The 17,614-nt window shown below is 38.0% G+C and overlaps 1 protein-coding gene across 1 annotated transcript; it reads left to right on the top strand.

Annotated features, from left to right (window-relative positions):
• Positions 1-1,109: 1,109 nt before the first annotated feature.
• LOC127625070 (adenylosuccinate synthetase isozyme 2-like) lies at positions 1,110-11,626 on the top strand. The gene is made up of 13 exons (XM_052100132.1): positions 1,110-1,419; positions 1,546-1,648; positions 1,919-1,987; positions 2,140-2,190; positions 3,100-3,166; positions 5,689-5,796; positions 5,903-5,984; positions 6,083-6,209; positions 9,095-9,249; positions 9,365-9,489; positions 9,636-9,733; positions 9,839-9,988; positions 10,129-11,626. The coding sequence occupies exons 1-13, from the start codon at positions 1,195-1,197 to the stop codon at positions 10,179-10,181; spliced, it is 1,413 nt and encodes a 470-aa protein (XP_051956092.1). The 5' UTR covers positions 1,110-1,194; the 3' UTR covers positions 10,182-11,626.
• The last annotated feature ends 5,988 nt before the right edge of the window (positions 11,627-17,614 follow it).

Here is a 17,614-nt window from a genome sequence, read left to right as displayed (position 1 = left end):
GCAAGTGCATCAGTTTTGACTTAACTCCACTATATACACACACACACACACACACACACACACACACACACACACACACACACACCAAACTTAATAATATCAAACAAACGAAAAAGAGGACATCTTAACTTGTGACAAAATCAACATTTTATGTTTTATGATCTTATTCACGCTGGCGCCATCTTTGATTTTTAATGGAAATGACAACGAGGCTGTGAGGGATAGACTTACAGTCTCTTCAAATGGCTGTACTGCAGTTTAAATATTTTGGTAAAATATCTGTCCAAGAACATTCAGTATACAAAGAACTCCAGACAACCTGAGTTGTGGAAAATCAGATGTGATCTAGGAGTAGTTTTGCCACCTATAATGTAAAATACGGGGTACTCATAAAAGCTAGAATTATGCGTCCCACGATTTGTCCCGTATTTAAGCTGGTCAGATGGCGTCACGTTGAAATCGTTCCTGATCGCTAATTTAACATTGTTTAACAAAATGTGCCTATGGTGGGTAAAGGACCGTCCGAAATGTCCGTAAATGGTGCTAAAACTGTGGATTTGTTTCTATATAAATGTTCAGTAAGATCAAACAATGTATGAATACAATCTCTAAGTCATAAAGACAAGTAAAGGTGAAGGAAGAAGAAAGAAATACGTATAACCAACCAAAATGCATAAATAAGATAAAGGAGACAAATAATAAAAAATATAAAAATACATATATTTTTCACATATAAAATCTGTTAAAAATATATAAGTGTCACTTGTTTTAAAACTTCAAAAGTGGCAACCCTAGCAGCTTTATTGCCATTCCCATTAAAAGTCAAAGATGGCGCTAGAGGTAATCAATTTGCCTCAGAATGTACCCGCCAAAATCGGCATGCTGTGAAGTCAGCAGTGATAAGCATCCAAAGCCCCGAATTTCAACACTAGGTAAGACAAGATTTTGAATTTAACTTAAAATTCGTTACACTCATATAACGTGGCTCACTCCCTCACTTTTATCTTCTGTGTTTATTTTTAGTTTTTTTTTTACGCTCATGTCCTTTATGGGCAGTTTCACGATCGTTTGTGAAAATCCAACCACCTCCTTTGTTACAGTTTGTCACAGGACTTGTATTTTGAAAAATAATACTATTGGCCAGTAGTTGGAGTCCTGTAGCCGTTTTCACACTGCTTTTTAAACTCTTTCGGCATGGCTGCGGACAGCACCATGTCTAACGGTCAGGAAACGGCCTCCCTGAACGGCGAGCCCGCGCTCAAGATTTCCCGGGATAGCGGAGGGGTGGAATCTCTGCGGATTCCGCGGGAGCCACAGAATAAAGTTACGGTAGTGCTGGGCGCTCAGTGGGGAGATGAGGGGAAGGGGAAAGTGGTCGACATCTTGGCGATGGACGCCGACATTGTTTGCCGATGCCAGGTTGGGGACCGTCCTCTCATTCTCCCGAGTCATTGTTTGTTCATGAGATTTTTCATACTTTATCCGCTTATTAGACACCTCTGAGTCATGACGCACGTGCTATTGTTAATAACTTTTTATTGACAGGGAGGAAATAACGCGGGGCACACAGTGGTGGTCGACTTGGTGGAATATGATTTTCACTTGCTGCCGAGTGGCGTTCTCAACAAAAAGGCCGTCTCTTTCATTGGTATGTTTTGTTTGACCCTATTATGAATAACATGTTGAATTACTGACCTCTAGTTTACCAAACTCTGGTTCCTTTTTTAGTGTGTGCATGTACATTTCCGCCTCAGACTTCCTCAAACTCAGAGTAGCATTGTTGAGTGAATTCTCTTAACGCTTCAGCTCAAGTGGTCCATTGTTGTCACTTTGTATTGATCTAATTTAATTGTTTTGCATCAGGTTTGTTGACCCTGCTCTGTTGTTTGCTGAGGTCCCTTCTTGCTCTTTCCAACAGGAAATGGTGTTGTGATACACCTGCCAGGGCTATTTGAGGAGGCTGAGAAGAACTTGCAGAAAGGCAATGGTAAATTATGTGTATAGGGTATAAATGTCATTGTGGTATAATTTGCTTGATGAATATGTGGCACATGACTATTAATCTTCAGCTTTGTCAGATTAACTGTTTTTGTGTTTAACTTTTCAATAAAGAGTTCTCTATCTTCGTGTTTATTTTAGGGCTTCAAGGATGGGAAGAACGACTGAAGATATCTGACCGGGCACATATTGGTATAGTTGTGTTTTGAGTAGTGATGCACCGAAATGAAAATTCTGGGCCTATACCAAAATTCAGGATGCACTTGGGTGAAAACAGTTTTTTTTTTTTTTTTTTTTTTTTAAATACCTATTATAATAAATGTATATAAATATATTTGTATTAATATTATACTTTTTCATTAATTTCATGAATTAAAAAAAGTGTCAGGTTTCTCTTCAAGAACAAAAGTTGCTCAGCTTTCTGTCAGGAGAGACGGTTCCTCTTCTCATCAAGAACATGAGATGCTGCACTGAATAGTCTCTCTCTCTCTCTCTCTCTCTCTCTCTCTCTGTGCTGGTGCATTGGCAGATAAATACCTGTTTGCAATCCGCCCTAGCAATGGAAAGCAATCTTTGTTCATGCGCCAGTAGTCAAGAGGATTGTCGCGTTCGCATGAAAAGAGCGTGAAGTGATCGTCTGTGTTCTGCAACTGCATTCGGGTCCTTGAATAACTTCTAAAGTGCGCGTAAGGGCACCCGGTGGACTTTCCGGGGCCCTCCTAGGGTAAGATGGTACCCTCCTAGTGAGTTGGTGCCCTACGCAGACTGCTTAGTATGCGTTTGGGAGCGGCGGTACTGCTTTGAAGTATTTCCACACCACTGACATCGGCCTTTGCTTTGTAGCGCCGTGATTATGATTAGAACGATTGAGAGTGAAACCTGAGCACTGAGGGGTGGGGAGGCACATATTTTCGGACTTTTTTTCTCTTTTGGCCAAAACAAAAAGTGCCATTTTCGGTGGCTGAAATTTCGGTGCATCCCTAGTTTTGATTTCAACAGGCCTTGACTCTTGACAATAAATGGCCTTTGACTGTCAAAGAAAATACCAAGAAATTTTTATCTGTGTTCATGTTATTATAGTTTTTGTATTTTTTGTTGTAGTTTTTAACTTCCATCAGGCAGTTGATGGGATGCAGGAGCAGCTCCGACAGGAGCAGGCAGGGAAGAAGTGAGTTCAACTCTTGCTATTAAAAAAAACTAGGGCTGTGAATTACGAAGTTTTAACTTATTAATCACACAGGTTTTTGTGATTTTAATCACAATTACAACAAAGTTTAAAAAATATAAGCATAAATATGTTTTCTTTATAATTTGTCTTCAAAACTTGCAAGATATTGGTTTGTCATAAATGTAATTATTTAAACATGTATGTATGTATGTATGTATTTTGCAGATAGAAGTAATTAGACACATTTTACAGGTATAAATCTTTGATACAAGCAGATTTGTACATGCAATAAAATCAGTTCACATTCTGTAATTAAAAGTTAGGCAAAATCTTTTTTTAACAGGTTCAATTCCTGTCATGCTTAATTGGCAAGAGAAACGTAAGGTGATGCCACACTAGCCAACTTTTCCAGTGATTTTCAGGTGTCCGGTTCACTAACATAATCGCCGGCCAGGCAAAGGGAGACAAAGCATGCATTAGCATCTGCCAGCAGGAGGTCGTTTATTACTTGACTGCCGGAATTCCCTGCTGTGTTAATAGCTCCAAAAACTGAAAAAGCATAATAGGCTTGCTTGCAAAAATTAGTTAGGTGTGTTTGACTTGAAATGCGGCTTGCCAATTGCCGTTGGGTGAGTAGTAGAATGAGAGCCGTCAAGCTGGACACTTTTGTACTTCCATGTGCTGAACCTACATCAGTGATGGATGATCATTGCTTTCTTAATTGCAGAAGTGGAATTCAGATACACAGATGCTTCAATTTTACATTTAATTACCAGAAACTATTGATTTTAGAAGGCTATTTGCTGCATAAAGGGGTCATGGCATGCTTTTTATTATTTTAATATGCACTTTGAGGTTTACTTTTATGAATAAACATTTTATTGTTGATGAACATTAAATAAACCATGTACATATGAACATAGATGTGTTAGTTCAGTGGAACTGGAGGTATAAATAAACACCTTGGTAATGGCATACTGCCATACCATTTCTGCCATAAATTAACATAGTAGTAAGACTAAAATGTGTAGTATGCCATTGCAAACTCTGCTCTTGAATTCACTCAAAAAGTTTCGGGACATTGCCACCTTTTGCATTTTTAGAAATGGCATTATCGTTTTTGACCACAAGGTGGCATTGTCCCGAAACTCGAGTCACTTCAGAGCGTGGTGCCAAAGACACATACGAGTTTCCTAATGATACGCAAAGTCGTTCGTAAAATATATTATGACTAAATTCAAAATGGCCTACATGGGAAAATGTGGTTTTGTTCGACTCTGTATGTAGCACTTGATATAAAGAGACAATTTTAGCAAATTTTCAACATGCACTACAAGTCCAATGCCAATCGGTCTGTGCAGCTCTGCATAACCTGTTTTGTCGTCGGGGCGGGCTCTTGTGTTCTCATCAAGTGACCAATGAGTTTCTTTTAGAAGAACTGTCAAGCTGATCTTAAAATAAATTTTTGCACTATGCTGCAAATCATCTCATGCTGATTCATATTCTAATATGTCCCCACAAAGCATTTTTCCACACTAAAATGACTTGATGAAATCAGGAGGCACAACAGTGTTTTATTGAATGCAATTTCTTAACATACGGAAAGCTGGACACTGGAAAATCACTCTTTTTACAAGTGTTTGTGCTCATGCAGTACTGCTGTTATTCCGGCGAGCTTCACGTGGACAGGGAATCAGAGAGAGACAGTTTAAAGAAGTTTAATTTGCTGAAGTTTAAAATCTCATAACTATTGTTTTCTTGTTAACACTTTACTATAAGGTTCCATTCGTTAACATTAGTTAATGCATTAGGTATCATGAACTAACAATGAACTATTTTTATTACATAATTTAATAATCTTTGTTCATGTTAGTTAATAAAAATAGAATTGTTCATTGTTAGTTGATGTTAGTTCATAATTAACTAATGTTAACTTATACAACTTTAGATTTTAATACTGTCAGTATATGCTGAAGTTAACATTAATTAAGATTAATAAATGTTTGTGTTGTTAATGTTAACAAATGGAACCTTATTGTAAAGTGTTACCATTTTCTTACTATCATTCAATCTTTACTAGTATAACTGGCTGTAGCTTACTGAACATCGTGATCGTAGTCTCTATCACACACCTGCTGGGTCTTTCTTGCGTGCTTTTGCTTTTAACACTTGAGTGAGCGTTTTTTGGGAGATGCAAAGAGATATGACAGCTTCCCCATATCTCTCCCACACCTGGTTCACCACTTGTGGGTTTATTATGCACTGGACACGCTTAATGGATAAGAGTGCTCTGCTCCACACAATTAGTTTCTGTGCTAGTATGTGCAGTCATCTCGAGCGTGTACCTCCTGGAAATGTATATATGCCAATTTTAGCCACAGGAAGTGAGGAAAAAAACAAGTGACGTTTCAGAAAGTAAAAGAAAAAAAATTATACTTCATTGCATTAAATTTCGTAGCACTAAAAAAAACCTTTCCAGAAAACTTGCTCCAAAATTGAGTTCATCCTCATTTATTTTACAGTTTGGGCACCACTAAGAAGGGCATTGGCCCTGCATATTCCTCCAAAGCTGCACGGAATGGATTGAGAGTGTGTGATCTGGTCTCTGACTTCTCAATCTTTGAGGAAAAGTGAGTTCGCTCAAGTCATTAAAGCAAAACATTTCCTTTAACTGTATATGATTAAATAGATTGCTATGTGATGTTCTTTTTGTTAACTCTGTAATTCTCTCCACAGGTTTCGGGTGCTGGCTGGTCATTTTCAGACGACATACCCCAAACTTAACATCGATGTTGATGCTGAACTTGAGCAGCTGAAGGTGAATAGATATGTTTATTGTAGTGGCAACTGTCAAAGTGATTTGCAAAACCTTTAGATCATAAATGTATTGAATAATATCCCCTATTTAATCCACAGGGTTATGCTGAAAGGTTACGTCCGCTAGTAACTGATGGAGTTTATTTCATGCACAAAGCCCTCACTGGGCCAAGCAAAAAGATTCTGGTGGAAGGAGCCAATGCTGCATTACTGGATATTGATTTTGGTATGAATGGAAATTTTGGTGAAAATGGTGTAGTTAAACAGGATGGTCCACTGGTTCTTCATATTAAGGAAGCGGGGGACTCCATGGGCCTCATTTATTAAGATGTTCTTAGAATAATCTTAAATGTGAGATTCCGAAAATTTCTTTAAGGTTGAAAGAAACGATTTATATACAGGTGAAACTCGAAAAATTAGAATATCGTGCAAAAGTTCATTAATTTCAGTAATTCAACTTAAAAGGTGAAACTAATATATTATATAGACTCATTACAAGCAAAGTAAGATATTTCAAGCCTTTATTTGATATAATTTTGATGATTATGGCTTACAGCTTATGAAAACCCCAAATTCAGAATCTCAGAAAATTAGAATATTACATGAAATCAATAAAAAAAAAGGATTTTAAATACAGAAATGTCGGCCCTCTGAAAAGTATAATCATGCATATGTACTCAGTTTTTGGTTTGAGCCCCTTTTGCATTAATTACTGCCTCAATGCGGCGTGGCATGGATGCTATCAGCCTGTGGCACTGCTGAGGTGTTATGGAAGACCAAGATGCTTCAATAGCGGCCTTCAGCTCTTCTGCATTGTTTGGTCTCATGTCTCTCATCTTTCTCTTGGCAATGCCCCATAGATTCTCTATGGGGTTCAGGTCAGGCGAGTTTGCTGGCCAATCAAGCACAGTAATACCATGGTCATTGAACTAGGTTTTGGTACTTTTGGCAGTGTGGGCAGGTGCCAAGTCCTGCTGGAAAATGAAGTCAGCATCTCCATAAAGCTTGTCTGCTGAAGGAAGCATGAAGTGCTCTAAATTGTCCCGGTAGACGGCTGCGTTGACTCTGGACTTAATAAAGCACAGTGGACCAACACCAGCTGATGACATGGCTCCCCAAACCAACACAGACTGTGGAAACTTCACACTGGACTTCAAGCATCTTGGATTGTGTGCCTCTCCATTCTTCCTCCAGACTCTGAGACCTTGGTTTCCAAATGAGATGCAAAATTTGCTCTCATCAGAAAAGAGGACTTTGGACCATTGAGCAACAGACCAGTTCTTTTTTCTTTAGTCCAGGTAAGACGTTTGACATTTGAAGCCCATGTCCAGGACTCGTCTGTGTGTGGTGGCTCTTGATGCAGTAACTCCAGCCTCAGTCCACTCCTTGTGAAGCTCCCCCACACATTTGAATGGCCTTTTCCTGACAATCCTCTCCAGGCTACGGTCATCCCTGCTGCTTGTGCACCTTTTTCTTCCACACTTTTCCCTTCCACTTAACTTTCTATTAATGTGCTTTGATACAGATTTTTGAGAACATCCAACTTCTTTTGCAATTACCTTTTGAGGCTTTCCCTCCTTGTGGAGGGTGTCAATGATGGTTTTCTGCACAACTGTCAGGTCAGCAGTCTTCCCCATGATTGTGAATTCAACTGAACCAGACTGAGAGACCATTTAAAGGCTCAGGAACCCTTTGCAGGTGTTTAGCTGATTAGAGTGTGACACTTTGAGCCTACAATACTGAACCTTTTCACAATATTCTAATTTTCTGAGATTCTGAATTTGGGGTTTTCATAAGCTGTAAGCCATAATCATCAAAATTATATCAAATAAAGGCTTGAAATATCTTACTTTGCTTGTAATGAGTCTATATAATATATTAGTTTCACCTTTTAAGTTGAATTACTGAAATTAATGAACTTTTGCACGATATTCAAATTTTTTGAGTTTCACCTGTAATGTCTGTATGCACAAAGAAATTTCCTAAATGCATCCCACTTCAAAAATCTCAATTCATCTTCTATTCAATTGCACATGAACAAGTGCATGGACTCTGCCTACAGGAAGCTCACAAATATCCTGATATGGTGAGACAGAATACAAATAAAGCGCATGCACCAGTTATTAATTTGCTCATCCATTCATTCATAAGGAATGTTCTTGTGCACTTGGCAAGGTTATCTAAATAAGTGAGTGCATCTATTGGTTTCTGCCCATGTAATGCAGCCTTTTCAAAAACACATCATTTTTTTAGTTTTCATTGTCAATAATAAATCCATTAATTAAACGCGTTTACTGTAAATTCATACCATTCGTTTACTAATGTCCATATTCTTGCCACACCTTAGTTCCAAAAAGAGGTTTAATTGCTTTTACATGTAATGAAATATTCAGTCTACTACTATCATTTTCTGTATATTAACTATGTGCACATTCTTTTCCTGCTTTTCACTTCACTCTTGCCATTAATTACTCATTACTAATGTTTAATATTTGTGCTCGCCCATCTATATATTGAAAGTGCTATTGTTTTTTTAAGGGCTGTAAAGTATAATCTTTCTTCCTCCTTGCTCCACATATGTGCTTGCCATGTATACGTATATTACACTTGCCTGTTATCTCGTAGGTATAAAATTGATAGATTATGGAAACTTGTAGATAGGACTGTACTTAAATATTCTATTACCTCATATATCCAAAATAATGTATTTATGCATACGTATTCAAAATGGGGCCATTCTAAATTTTCTTGTTCAGGTTAAAATGCTCTCTCATTAATAAATTCACTAGGTCACTTCCTATTCATATTTTTAAAAAAAAATCTAAACTCAGCATGCACTTGCACACTGGAGCATGAAAGCAAAATTTGGTATGCATGCTTGTATGTTGACGTATGCATAAATATTTTCAGTTCAGCTTTTGCCTTTTTATTAATTTTGTTCCTCACTTTTAATAGGATTAAATCTGGGATAAAATCTCATCGTACATTTGAGAAGTGGCCACGTCATTTTCAGATTGAAAATAGTGAATTTTATTTGACCATGCAAATCACATAAATGCTTGACATCTGCTTGAAATGTAAAAAAAAAAAAGAAATGTCCTTCACTTTCAGGGACCTACCCCTTTGTGACTTCGTCAAATTGCACCGCTGGAGGTGTGTGCACAGGCCTTGGTGTGCCCCCATCTCATGTTGGACGAGTGTATGGAGTGGTGAAGGCCTACACCACCAGGGTCGGAGTGGGAGCATTCCCCACTGAGCAAGATAATGTGAGTGTGTTTGAAAGAGTTTGATTGAATAGATAATTATGTTAAGTTAATTTAGCAATATTTATCACATACAGTCATCTGCGTTGTTCTCAATATTTGTCCTGATATTTTCCAGGATGTCGGGAATCTGCTGCAGAGCAGAGGGAGGGAATTTGGTGTCACGACAGGCAGGCGTCGTCGCTGTGGATGGCTGGACCTGGTTTTGGTTCGCTACGCCCACATGGTTAATGGGTTCACAGCGTGAGTATCTAACACCCATAGCTCTCTGTTATGTATAGAAGCTGTTTGAGTTTCCTGCGCTTTTTATTAGCATATTTATATATATATTTTTTTTATTCACTGATTACATGGAAAGTAACAATACTATTTTCTTCTGATTGTCTCAGCATTGCTCTGACCAAATTGGACATTCTTGACACATTGCCAGAAATAAAGGTTGGCGTTGCCTACACTGTTGATGGAAAGCCTCTTCCCAGTTTTCCTGGTCAGATAACTATTCTGTAAATTTTTCTGATGTCAGTTTCACATAAATCATAGTGATACCATTTTTTTTTATTTCTGATGTGGGGATTATCATTTTGTATTTTAGCTAACATGGATGTGTTGACCAAGGTTCAAGTGACCTATGAGACATTACCTGGCTGGGGTTGTAGCACTGAGGGAGCGCGCAGTTTTGATGACCTGCCGACTCAGGCACAGGCTTATATTTGCTTTATTGAGAATTTCCTACAGTTACCAGGTAAGAATACACAATGTGTAAAGCTTTCAAGTTTGATGTTGACCATTGTTTAACAAATGTAATGATCTAAGAAAAATAACCTACTTGCATGATTGGCAGTGGCAGAATGATCATTACAAAATATTTGTTTTCCTTTTCAGTGAAGTGGGTGGGAATTGGCAAGTCAAGAGAAAGCATGATAAAGCTGTTCTGATGAGAAGAATGAGAACTTCATTTGATGGTCTCCCAGGATATATGACATCATGACAATTAGGGGACCAGAACTTTTTTTATATATGCATCAACGCTGAGTTTAAGACTGACCGTGGGTTTAGAATCCACAATGTCTCACTCAAAGTGAACACCAGCAATGTGTCTAGAGGTCAGTTTTGGATAAACCTGACCCTGCTTCCCTGCAATCATAAATTCTGGACTCTTACATGTTTTCAAAGCACTGCTCAGAACATACCTATTAATCAGTAGTAGTAGGCTCAAGCATTTGGCAAAAATGTAATGAATAGTCAAGCTTCAGAGAGAAGGATGTCATGTTTTTATATTAGCTCTAAAAATGAAATTTTGCACCTTTTGCCTTCTAAACAAAATAATAGATTCATTGCAATTAGGTGGTTGAAACCAAAGCGATTTTTAAGGTGTTATATAGTGCATTGTTAATTTTTTACGTAACTAAGTGTTGACTGAGGAGTAAGCAAAGCTCTTGTTTTGTCTTTTTAATTTGATGTTTGATTACTTTTGAGAATGGTTTGACGTGGTTTAAACAACAAAAGGGAACTTCACACAAGACTGACAATGAAAGGGGGAAAAAAAGCATTGTTAACCTTCTGTCAGTGACTTAAAACAGTTCTTAAAACAAAAAAAAAATATTTAAGGACACCGATATATTGACAAATATACATTACATTAATTTTACCTAGTGTACAAATTAATTTCCTGCTGTTTTTTTTTTTAAAACAATATTCTTCAAAGCTTTGCTACTGATTATGGCTTTAAGTGAATGGTGAAGTGTTTTCCTTAACATGAAAAGTGATACGAGATGTATACTGAATCTGTATAAATCTGTAGCGCTTTACAGTAATGTTCAATTTGACAGCATTTGTTAACATGAACTTACAATGAACAATACTTTTGTAGAATTTATTAATCCTGGTTTAAGTTAATTTCAATGTGAATTTGAATGCATTTTTAAAATCAAAAGTAGATGTTAATGTTAGTTCAATCACTATGAACTATCAATGAACGGAGTGGTGGTGTAGTGGTCTAAGCACATAACTTGTAATTTGATAATCAGAAGGACGCTGGTTCGAGCCCCACAGCCACCACCATTGCGTCCTTGAGCAAGGCACTTAACTCCAGGTTGCTCCAGGGGGATTGTCCCTGTAATAAGTGCTCTGTAAGTCGCTTTGGATAAAAGCGTCTGCCAAATGCATAAATGTAAAATGCAATGAACAATTTAATTTTTATGAACATTGACAGAAGTTAAATACTTTAAAAAAACATTGTTCATTGTTAGTTCATGATACCTAATGGATTAATGTCAATATTGAACCTTGTAAAGTGATACCATAAATGTAAATGTTCACAGGGTTGCAATTGTTTTTAATTTCAAGTTTCATGTAATTCTTTTTAAATACTTTGCTATAACGGTCACAAGTATATAGTGAGTACTTATTCCATCAGGAAATTAAGCCATTAGTGTCTATTAGTATTGTTCAGTATCTGTAAGCATTGGTGAATTACGGACCAGACAGTGCCCAGGGGCCCTTGACTACCAGGGGCCTTGGGGGACCCTGGGCTGCAAGGTCTCGAGTCCTATCAACCTTAAAAACAAATGTCTATAAACTCAGGAAAAAAGAAACGTCCTTTTTTCAGGACACTTAAACATAATTTTGTAAAAATCCAAATGTACAGATTTTGATTGTAAAGGGTTTAAACATGTTGTCCATGCTTGTTCAATGAACCATAAACAATTAATGTACATGCACCTGTGGAACGGTAATTAAGTAACTAACAGATTACAGACGGTAGGCAATAAAGATTACAGTTTTAAAAACGTAGGACACTATAGAGACCTTTCTACTGACCCAAAAAAAAACTAAAATGAAAGATGTCCAGGGTCCCTGCTCATGCCTTAGGCGTTCTGCATGGAGGCATGAGGACTGCAGATGATGCTGGGGCAATAAATTGCAATGTTTGTATTGTGAGATGCCTAAGACAGGAAGGACAGCTGATCGTCCTTACGGTGGCACACCACGTCTAATAACACCTGCACAGGATCGGTACATCCGAATATCACACCTGCGGGACAGGTACAGGATGGCAACAACAACTGTCCGAGTTACACCAGCAATGCACAATCCCTCCATCAGTGCTCAGGTTGTCCACAATAGGCTGAGAGGGTCTGGACTGAGGGCTTGTAGGCCTGTTGTAAGGCAGGTCCATACCAGACATCACTGGCAACAACATCAACTATGGTCACAAACCCACCTTCGCTGGACCAGACAGGACTGGCAAAAAGTGCTCTTCACTGACGAGTCATGGTTTTCACTCATCAGTAATGATGGTCGGACTCTCGTTTATCGTTGAAGGAATGAGCGTTACAGTGAGGCCTGTACTCTAGAGTGGGATCAATTTGGAGGTGGAGTGTCTGTTGTGGTCTGTGGCGGTGTGTCACATCATCATCGGACTGAGCTTGGTGTCATTGCAGGCAATGTCAACTCTGTGCGTTACAGGGAAGACATCCTCCTCCCTCATGTGGTACTCTTCCTGCATGCTCATCCTGACATGACCCTCCAGCATGACAATGCCAACAGCCATACTGTTTGTTCTGTGCCTGATTTCCTGCCAGACAGGAATGTCAGAGTTCTGCCATTGCCAGCGAAGAGCCCGGATCTCAATCCCATTGAGCACGTCTGGGACCTGTTGGATTGGAGGATGAGGTCTAGGGACATTTCTCCCAGAAATATCTGGGAACTTGCAAGTGCCTTGGTGGAAGAGTTGGGTAACATCTCACAGCAAGAACTGGCAAATCTGGTGCAGTCCATGAGGAGGAGATTCACTGCAGTACTTTATGAAGCTGTTGACCACACCAGATACTGACTGTTGTCTCCTGGTTAAAGTTTCCATCTTCTTCTGGAAGTAGAAGACCTTTTAACATAATTTTCAAAATAGTTACCTCCATATTTTGATGCACACATTTCTTTTATGTGAAATCTTTGCTGATTTATATAGAGTAAAATTAACAAAATCATTTAAATTACTGATATATCATTAGTATTCAATTCAAGCAACATGTGCTAAGAATATCATTATTTTATAGAATAAAATATAATTTTCTGACATATTTTGTATGTTAGGAGTTTTATGGTTAAGCTTTATTCTTTGTATAAAAGGATTGTCGAACAAAATTTTTATTTTATTAATTGCTATTCAATGCATGTTTGCCATACATTTAAAAAAATAAAAAAAACTTGGTTGGGGAAAATTAAAATATTTATGTTTTACTTTGTTTGGTTCAAATGTACTGATTAATCTATATGTAAAGTTTGTTGAGACAAACAAATCCTTTTTTAAATGCTTGAAGTTATAACCCCAATTCTGATAAAGTTGGGATAGTATGGATAATTCTAATAGAGACAGGTCAGGACTGCAGGCAGGCCAATCTAGCACCCCCACTGTCTGCTTACACAGCCATGCACTTGAAATCTGGCAGTATATGGTTTGAAGTTTTCCTGCTGGAAAATGCAGGGATGTCCCTAGAAAAGACGGTGCTGGGTGGCAGTATATATCTGTCTGCATTCATGGTGTTGTCACAATGCCATGGGCACTGACACACTCTTGGCCCATACAGACACTGGCTTTTGGACCTGACTCTAATAACAGCTTGGGTGGCCCTTTGGCCCAGATAACATGATGGCTTTGTTTTTCAAAAACGTTTTGAAATGTGGACAGAGAAGTCTGCAGCGCTTCTGAACAGTGTTTATGTAGGTCTTCTGCTTTGTATAGTAACATTTTAACTTGCATCTGTGGATGCAGCGGCTAGTGGTGTTGACTAACAAAGGTTTACTAAAGTTATCACAAACATGTTCATGATATCCATTACAGACGAATTATGTTTTTTAAGACCGTGACATCTGAGGAATCAGAGATCACACGCATTCAGAAATGTTTTTCATCTTGCCCTTTACACACCAAGATTTGACCATATTCTTTGAATTGTTTAACTATATTGTGCACTGTAGAGGGTGAAATGCCCAAAATCCTACCAGTTTGTCTTTGGGGAACATTGTTCTGAAAGTGCTGAATTATTTGCTGAAGCATCTGTTGGTAAATTGACAAGTCTTGAATGATCCTTGCTCTTTAAGGACTAGGCTGTTTTTGGAGGCTCTCTATATACTGACACAATTGCCTCACCTGTTTAACATCTCCTGTTTCACATCGCCTTTTTATTTCAACTCATAAAATTGTTATTAGTCTTAAATTGCCCCTTTCTCAATTTTTTTGGTGTGTGTTGCAATCATCTTGTTTGAAATGACTACATTTGAAAAAAAAAACTATGAAATTCACAAGGAAAAACATCATATAATCTGTAGTTGTAGTACTTTTAATATAGGAAAAGGTGAATATAATTTACAAATCACTCCTTTTGTGTTGATTAGCATTTTTATACTGTCCCAACTTTTTCAGAAATGGGGTTGTAGAACTTTTTACAGGTTTTACAGAAAGAAAGAAAAAAAGCATCTTAAAGCAGATTCAATTATTGTGTGTAAATTTTCAGCCCAACGACACCACTGTGACTGCTCGAATCTCTGCCTGCCTGGCAGACATCTCGGCCTGGATGAAGGAACACCACCTGCAACTCAATCCAGCCAAAACCGAACTCCTGGTCTTTCCAGCCAACCCTGCTTTTGAACACAACATCAATGTGCAGCTGGGTACAACTACAATAATGCCTTCCAAACCACCTGGTAATCAGAAGATTGCTGGTTTGATCCCCACAGCCACCACCATTGTGTCCTTGAGCAAGGCACTTAACTCCAAGTAGCTCTGGGTGGATTGTCATGTAGATTGTCATGTAATAAGTACACTGTAAGTTGCTTTGGATAAAAGCCTCTGCCAAACGCATAAATGTAATACAAACTTTATTCTATAAACCTGTGTGATACAATAATAGCTACTAACAGGGCCAAAGCAAGATAATCTGTGCTCGCTGACTAAATTGCTCTGGCCCCCTTTCCTATTACAACATAGAATTTAGAATTTGTTTTGGGGCCCCTAGAATCGTTACCACCTTTCACACCACTAGCTACGGCCCTGGCTACTAATACAAACCACTAAAATGATATGCTTTGGCTTGTCATTTATACAAGACGACCAAAGACTGCTTTGCACAACTTATTAGTAAGTGGTTTCATACAATAAATAAAAAGAATTAAAACATAGTTTAAATACATAAAGATGAGAAAGAACACTGGCTGATAAATGACCAAAATGACCAGCAGTATTAGGCAAGAACAAACAAAATAAGGTGATTACTGGGCAAGAAGGATAACAAAGAGGTATATAAATATACGCATATATAATGTTTTGTAATTATGATGCTGATATTGTCATCCCAAACATGTTATATAATGCTGAATCATTTCCTTTATACTAAAATTAATATATGCTTCACTATCTGATTATAATATATAACTGCTGAAAAGCTTCCCTTCACGTCATCATGACAGAAATACACCACCCGGGTAGTCAGGGTGTGGGCTCCAGATCCTGATGAACTCTACACTTTACCTGAAAGACCGCTCCGAAGCGGTATACACACTAGTTTGGATTTAGTGGGAGTTAAGTGCACTGAGATTTGGCATGTTTTAGACATGGGACAGTTTTGAACACTTACCTCCTGTCGTGCATGTGCACTCAAGTGGCCAAGACCGCAAGTGTGAGTATTGGGACAGGGCCACACGCACTCATTTGGCCAGCACCCTGCACACAGGAAGTATAGCCTATGTATTCACACAGAAATTAACCTAATACATTTTTTTTTAAATAAATGTTAACATGACTACCAGGCACCAGTGACGTGCGGTGATGTCTTAAAGAGGCTAGGCACTGAGTTATGAAAGCCAGATTACCTGATTTATTGTTTAATACGTAATAACAGTGAACGTTACGCACAAGCGCGGCATATCAAGAAATGTAAAAATCAGGATGAATTATTTGTCAATAAAAAAAAATAAATAAATAAAATAACAAAATCAGGTTGTATATCGTGTACTCTCTCTCTCTCTCTATCACAGACACACACAGTGAACGTTACGCACAAGCGCAGCATATAAAGAAATGTATGTATTTTATATATGTGTTATATACGATTTTGTTAATATATCTTCATTAGATATTATTATACAAAATTCAGTAGTCAAAACACAGAACATAGAACATAAGTTGTTTATTTTTTACAACATTATGTGCTTATTTTTTTATGTGCAATCTTCATCTTTATAACAGAAGATACAATACAACAATCCTTTACCTTTTCATTGTGGTAGGTTATATTCAGCTTCCTTTGCTCGTCAAGTGCAAGGTCGATCCGAGATTTTCCAAAGGTTTTCAGTGTAATTTGACACTGGATGTGAGCTGACAACTTTTCATGCTTGGTTAAAGCTGCGGGCAGGTTGTTCAAATCACAATATCCCGCTGAAGTCCAAACAGTCTGACTGGTTGAAAAAAGCAGGCAGGGATAGCAGTACAGCCGCTGATTGTTAGCACAGCCACATAGTCAATCTTTTCTTACATACCAATCAGTTTGAAATGATCGGATACTTTTTGGGCCCTTTTGCTGTGCTAGTCCATCTAAGGCTAGCGTAGACCTCCCTCTTGCAATTAACTCATATTTGGAATTAAAATCGAGCTTGGAAAAAATTCTTAATTCCGTGATTACGGCCGGTGCTGTCATTTTGATTTTGAATTTGGCGGGGATTAGGCATGTACGCTAGCTGTGGTGTAATGACGTTAGCTACGCAAATGTCCAGGAATATCTCGATTTTAATTGGTCCATGTTTGATACGTAACGGAGATGATTACGGGCATAACATATTTACGTCAAAAGGCACAGCAGATTTGTGCTTTTTGCCGTACATGTTAAAGACTACAGGATCGAAGTGCGCATGCGCAACATGGGTTTTCCGCTTGTCGTCTGCAATGAATGGACCGTAAAAGCACTGCTTATTCTACCATTTGTTTTTAGTTGATTATGCGTAACTGCTACATTTGTCATCATAACGTCTAAACAATTGGAATAACACACATATTGCATATATAAATCACAAGAATAAAAAGTAAAAATACAAATACAAGTTTATTATTTAATAAACATTTTATTTTTGAATTTTGGCAGGGTAGGCAGTGCCTAGTTTGCCTACCCAGACCGCACGTCAGTGCCAGGCACATAGTACCACTAAATAATTGTATTTCATAATTATTTTTAGATATATAATTAACTTGTGTTTAACATGTTTAAGCAGCCTTCTTCTCTGGATAACTTGAAGGGGACAGACTTCGACACAACCCCCTATGTTTCCCCAGTTAGTGTTTCCCGTATATGAGCATTACACTCATAGACACACACACACA

The sequence above is a fragment of the Xyrauchen texanus genome, chromosome 31, assembly GCF_025860055.1.
Source record: "Xyrauchen texanus isolate HMW12.3.18 chromosome 31, RBS_HiC_50CHRs, whole genome shotgun sequence".
NCBI lineage: Eukaryota > Metazoa > Chordata > Actinopteri > Cypriniformes > Catostomidae > Xyrauchen > Xyrauchen texanus.
Note: the sequence above shows the minus strand (reverse complement) of the source record. Positions and strands in the feature narration are given on the sequence as shown.

Excerpts from the sequence above, each read along its gene's own strand:
- LOC127625070 (XM_052100132.1), top strand. The coding sequence starts at position 1,195 with ATGGCTGCGGACAGCACCATGTCTAACGGTCAGGAAACGGCCTCCCTG. Across the intron at positions 1,649-1,918 it reads AAAGGCCGTCTCTTTCATTG|GAAATGGTGTTGTGATACAC; the intron begins GTATGTTTTGTT and ends TCTTTCCAACAG. Across the intron at positions 5,797-5,902 it reads TTCTCAATCTTTGAGGAAAA|GTTTCGGGTGCTGGCTGGTC; the intron begins GTGAGTTCGCTC and ends TTCTCTCCACAG.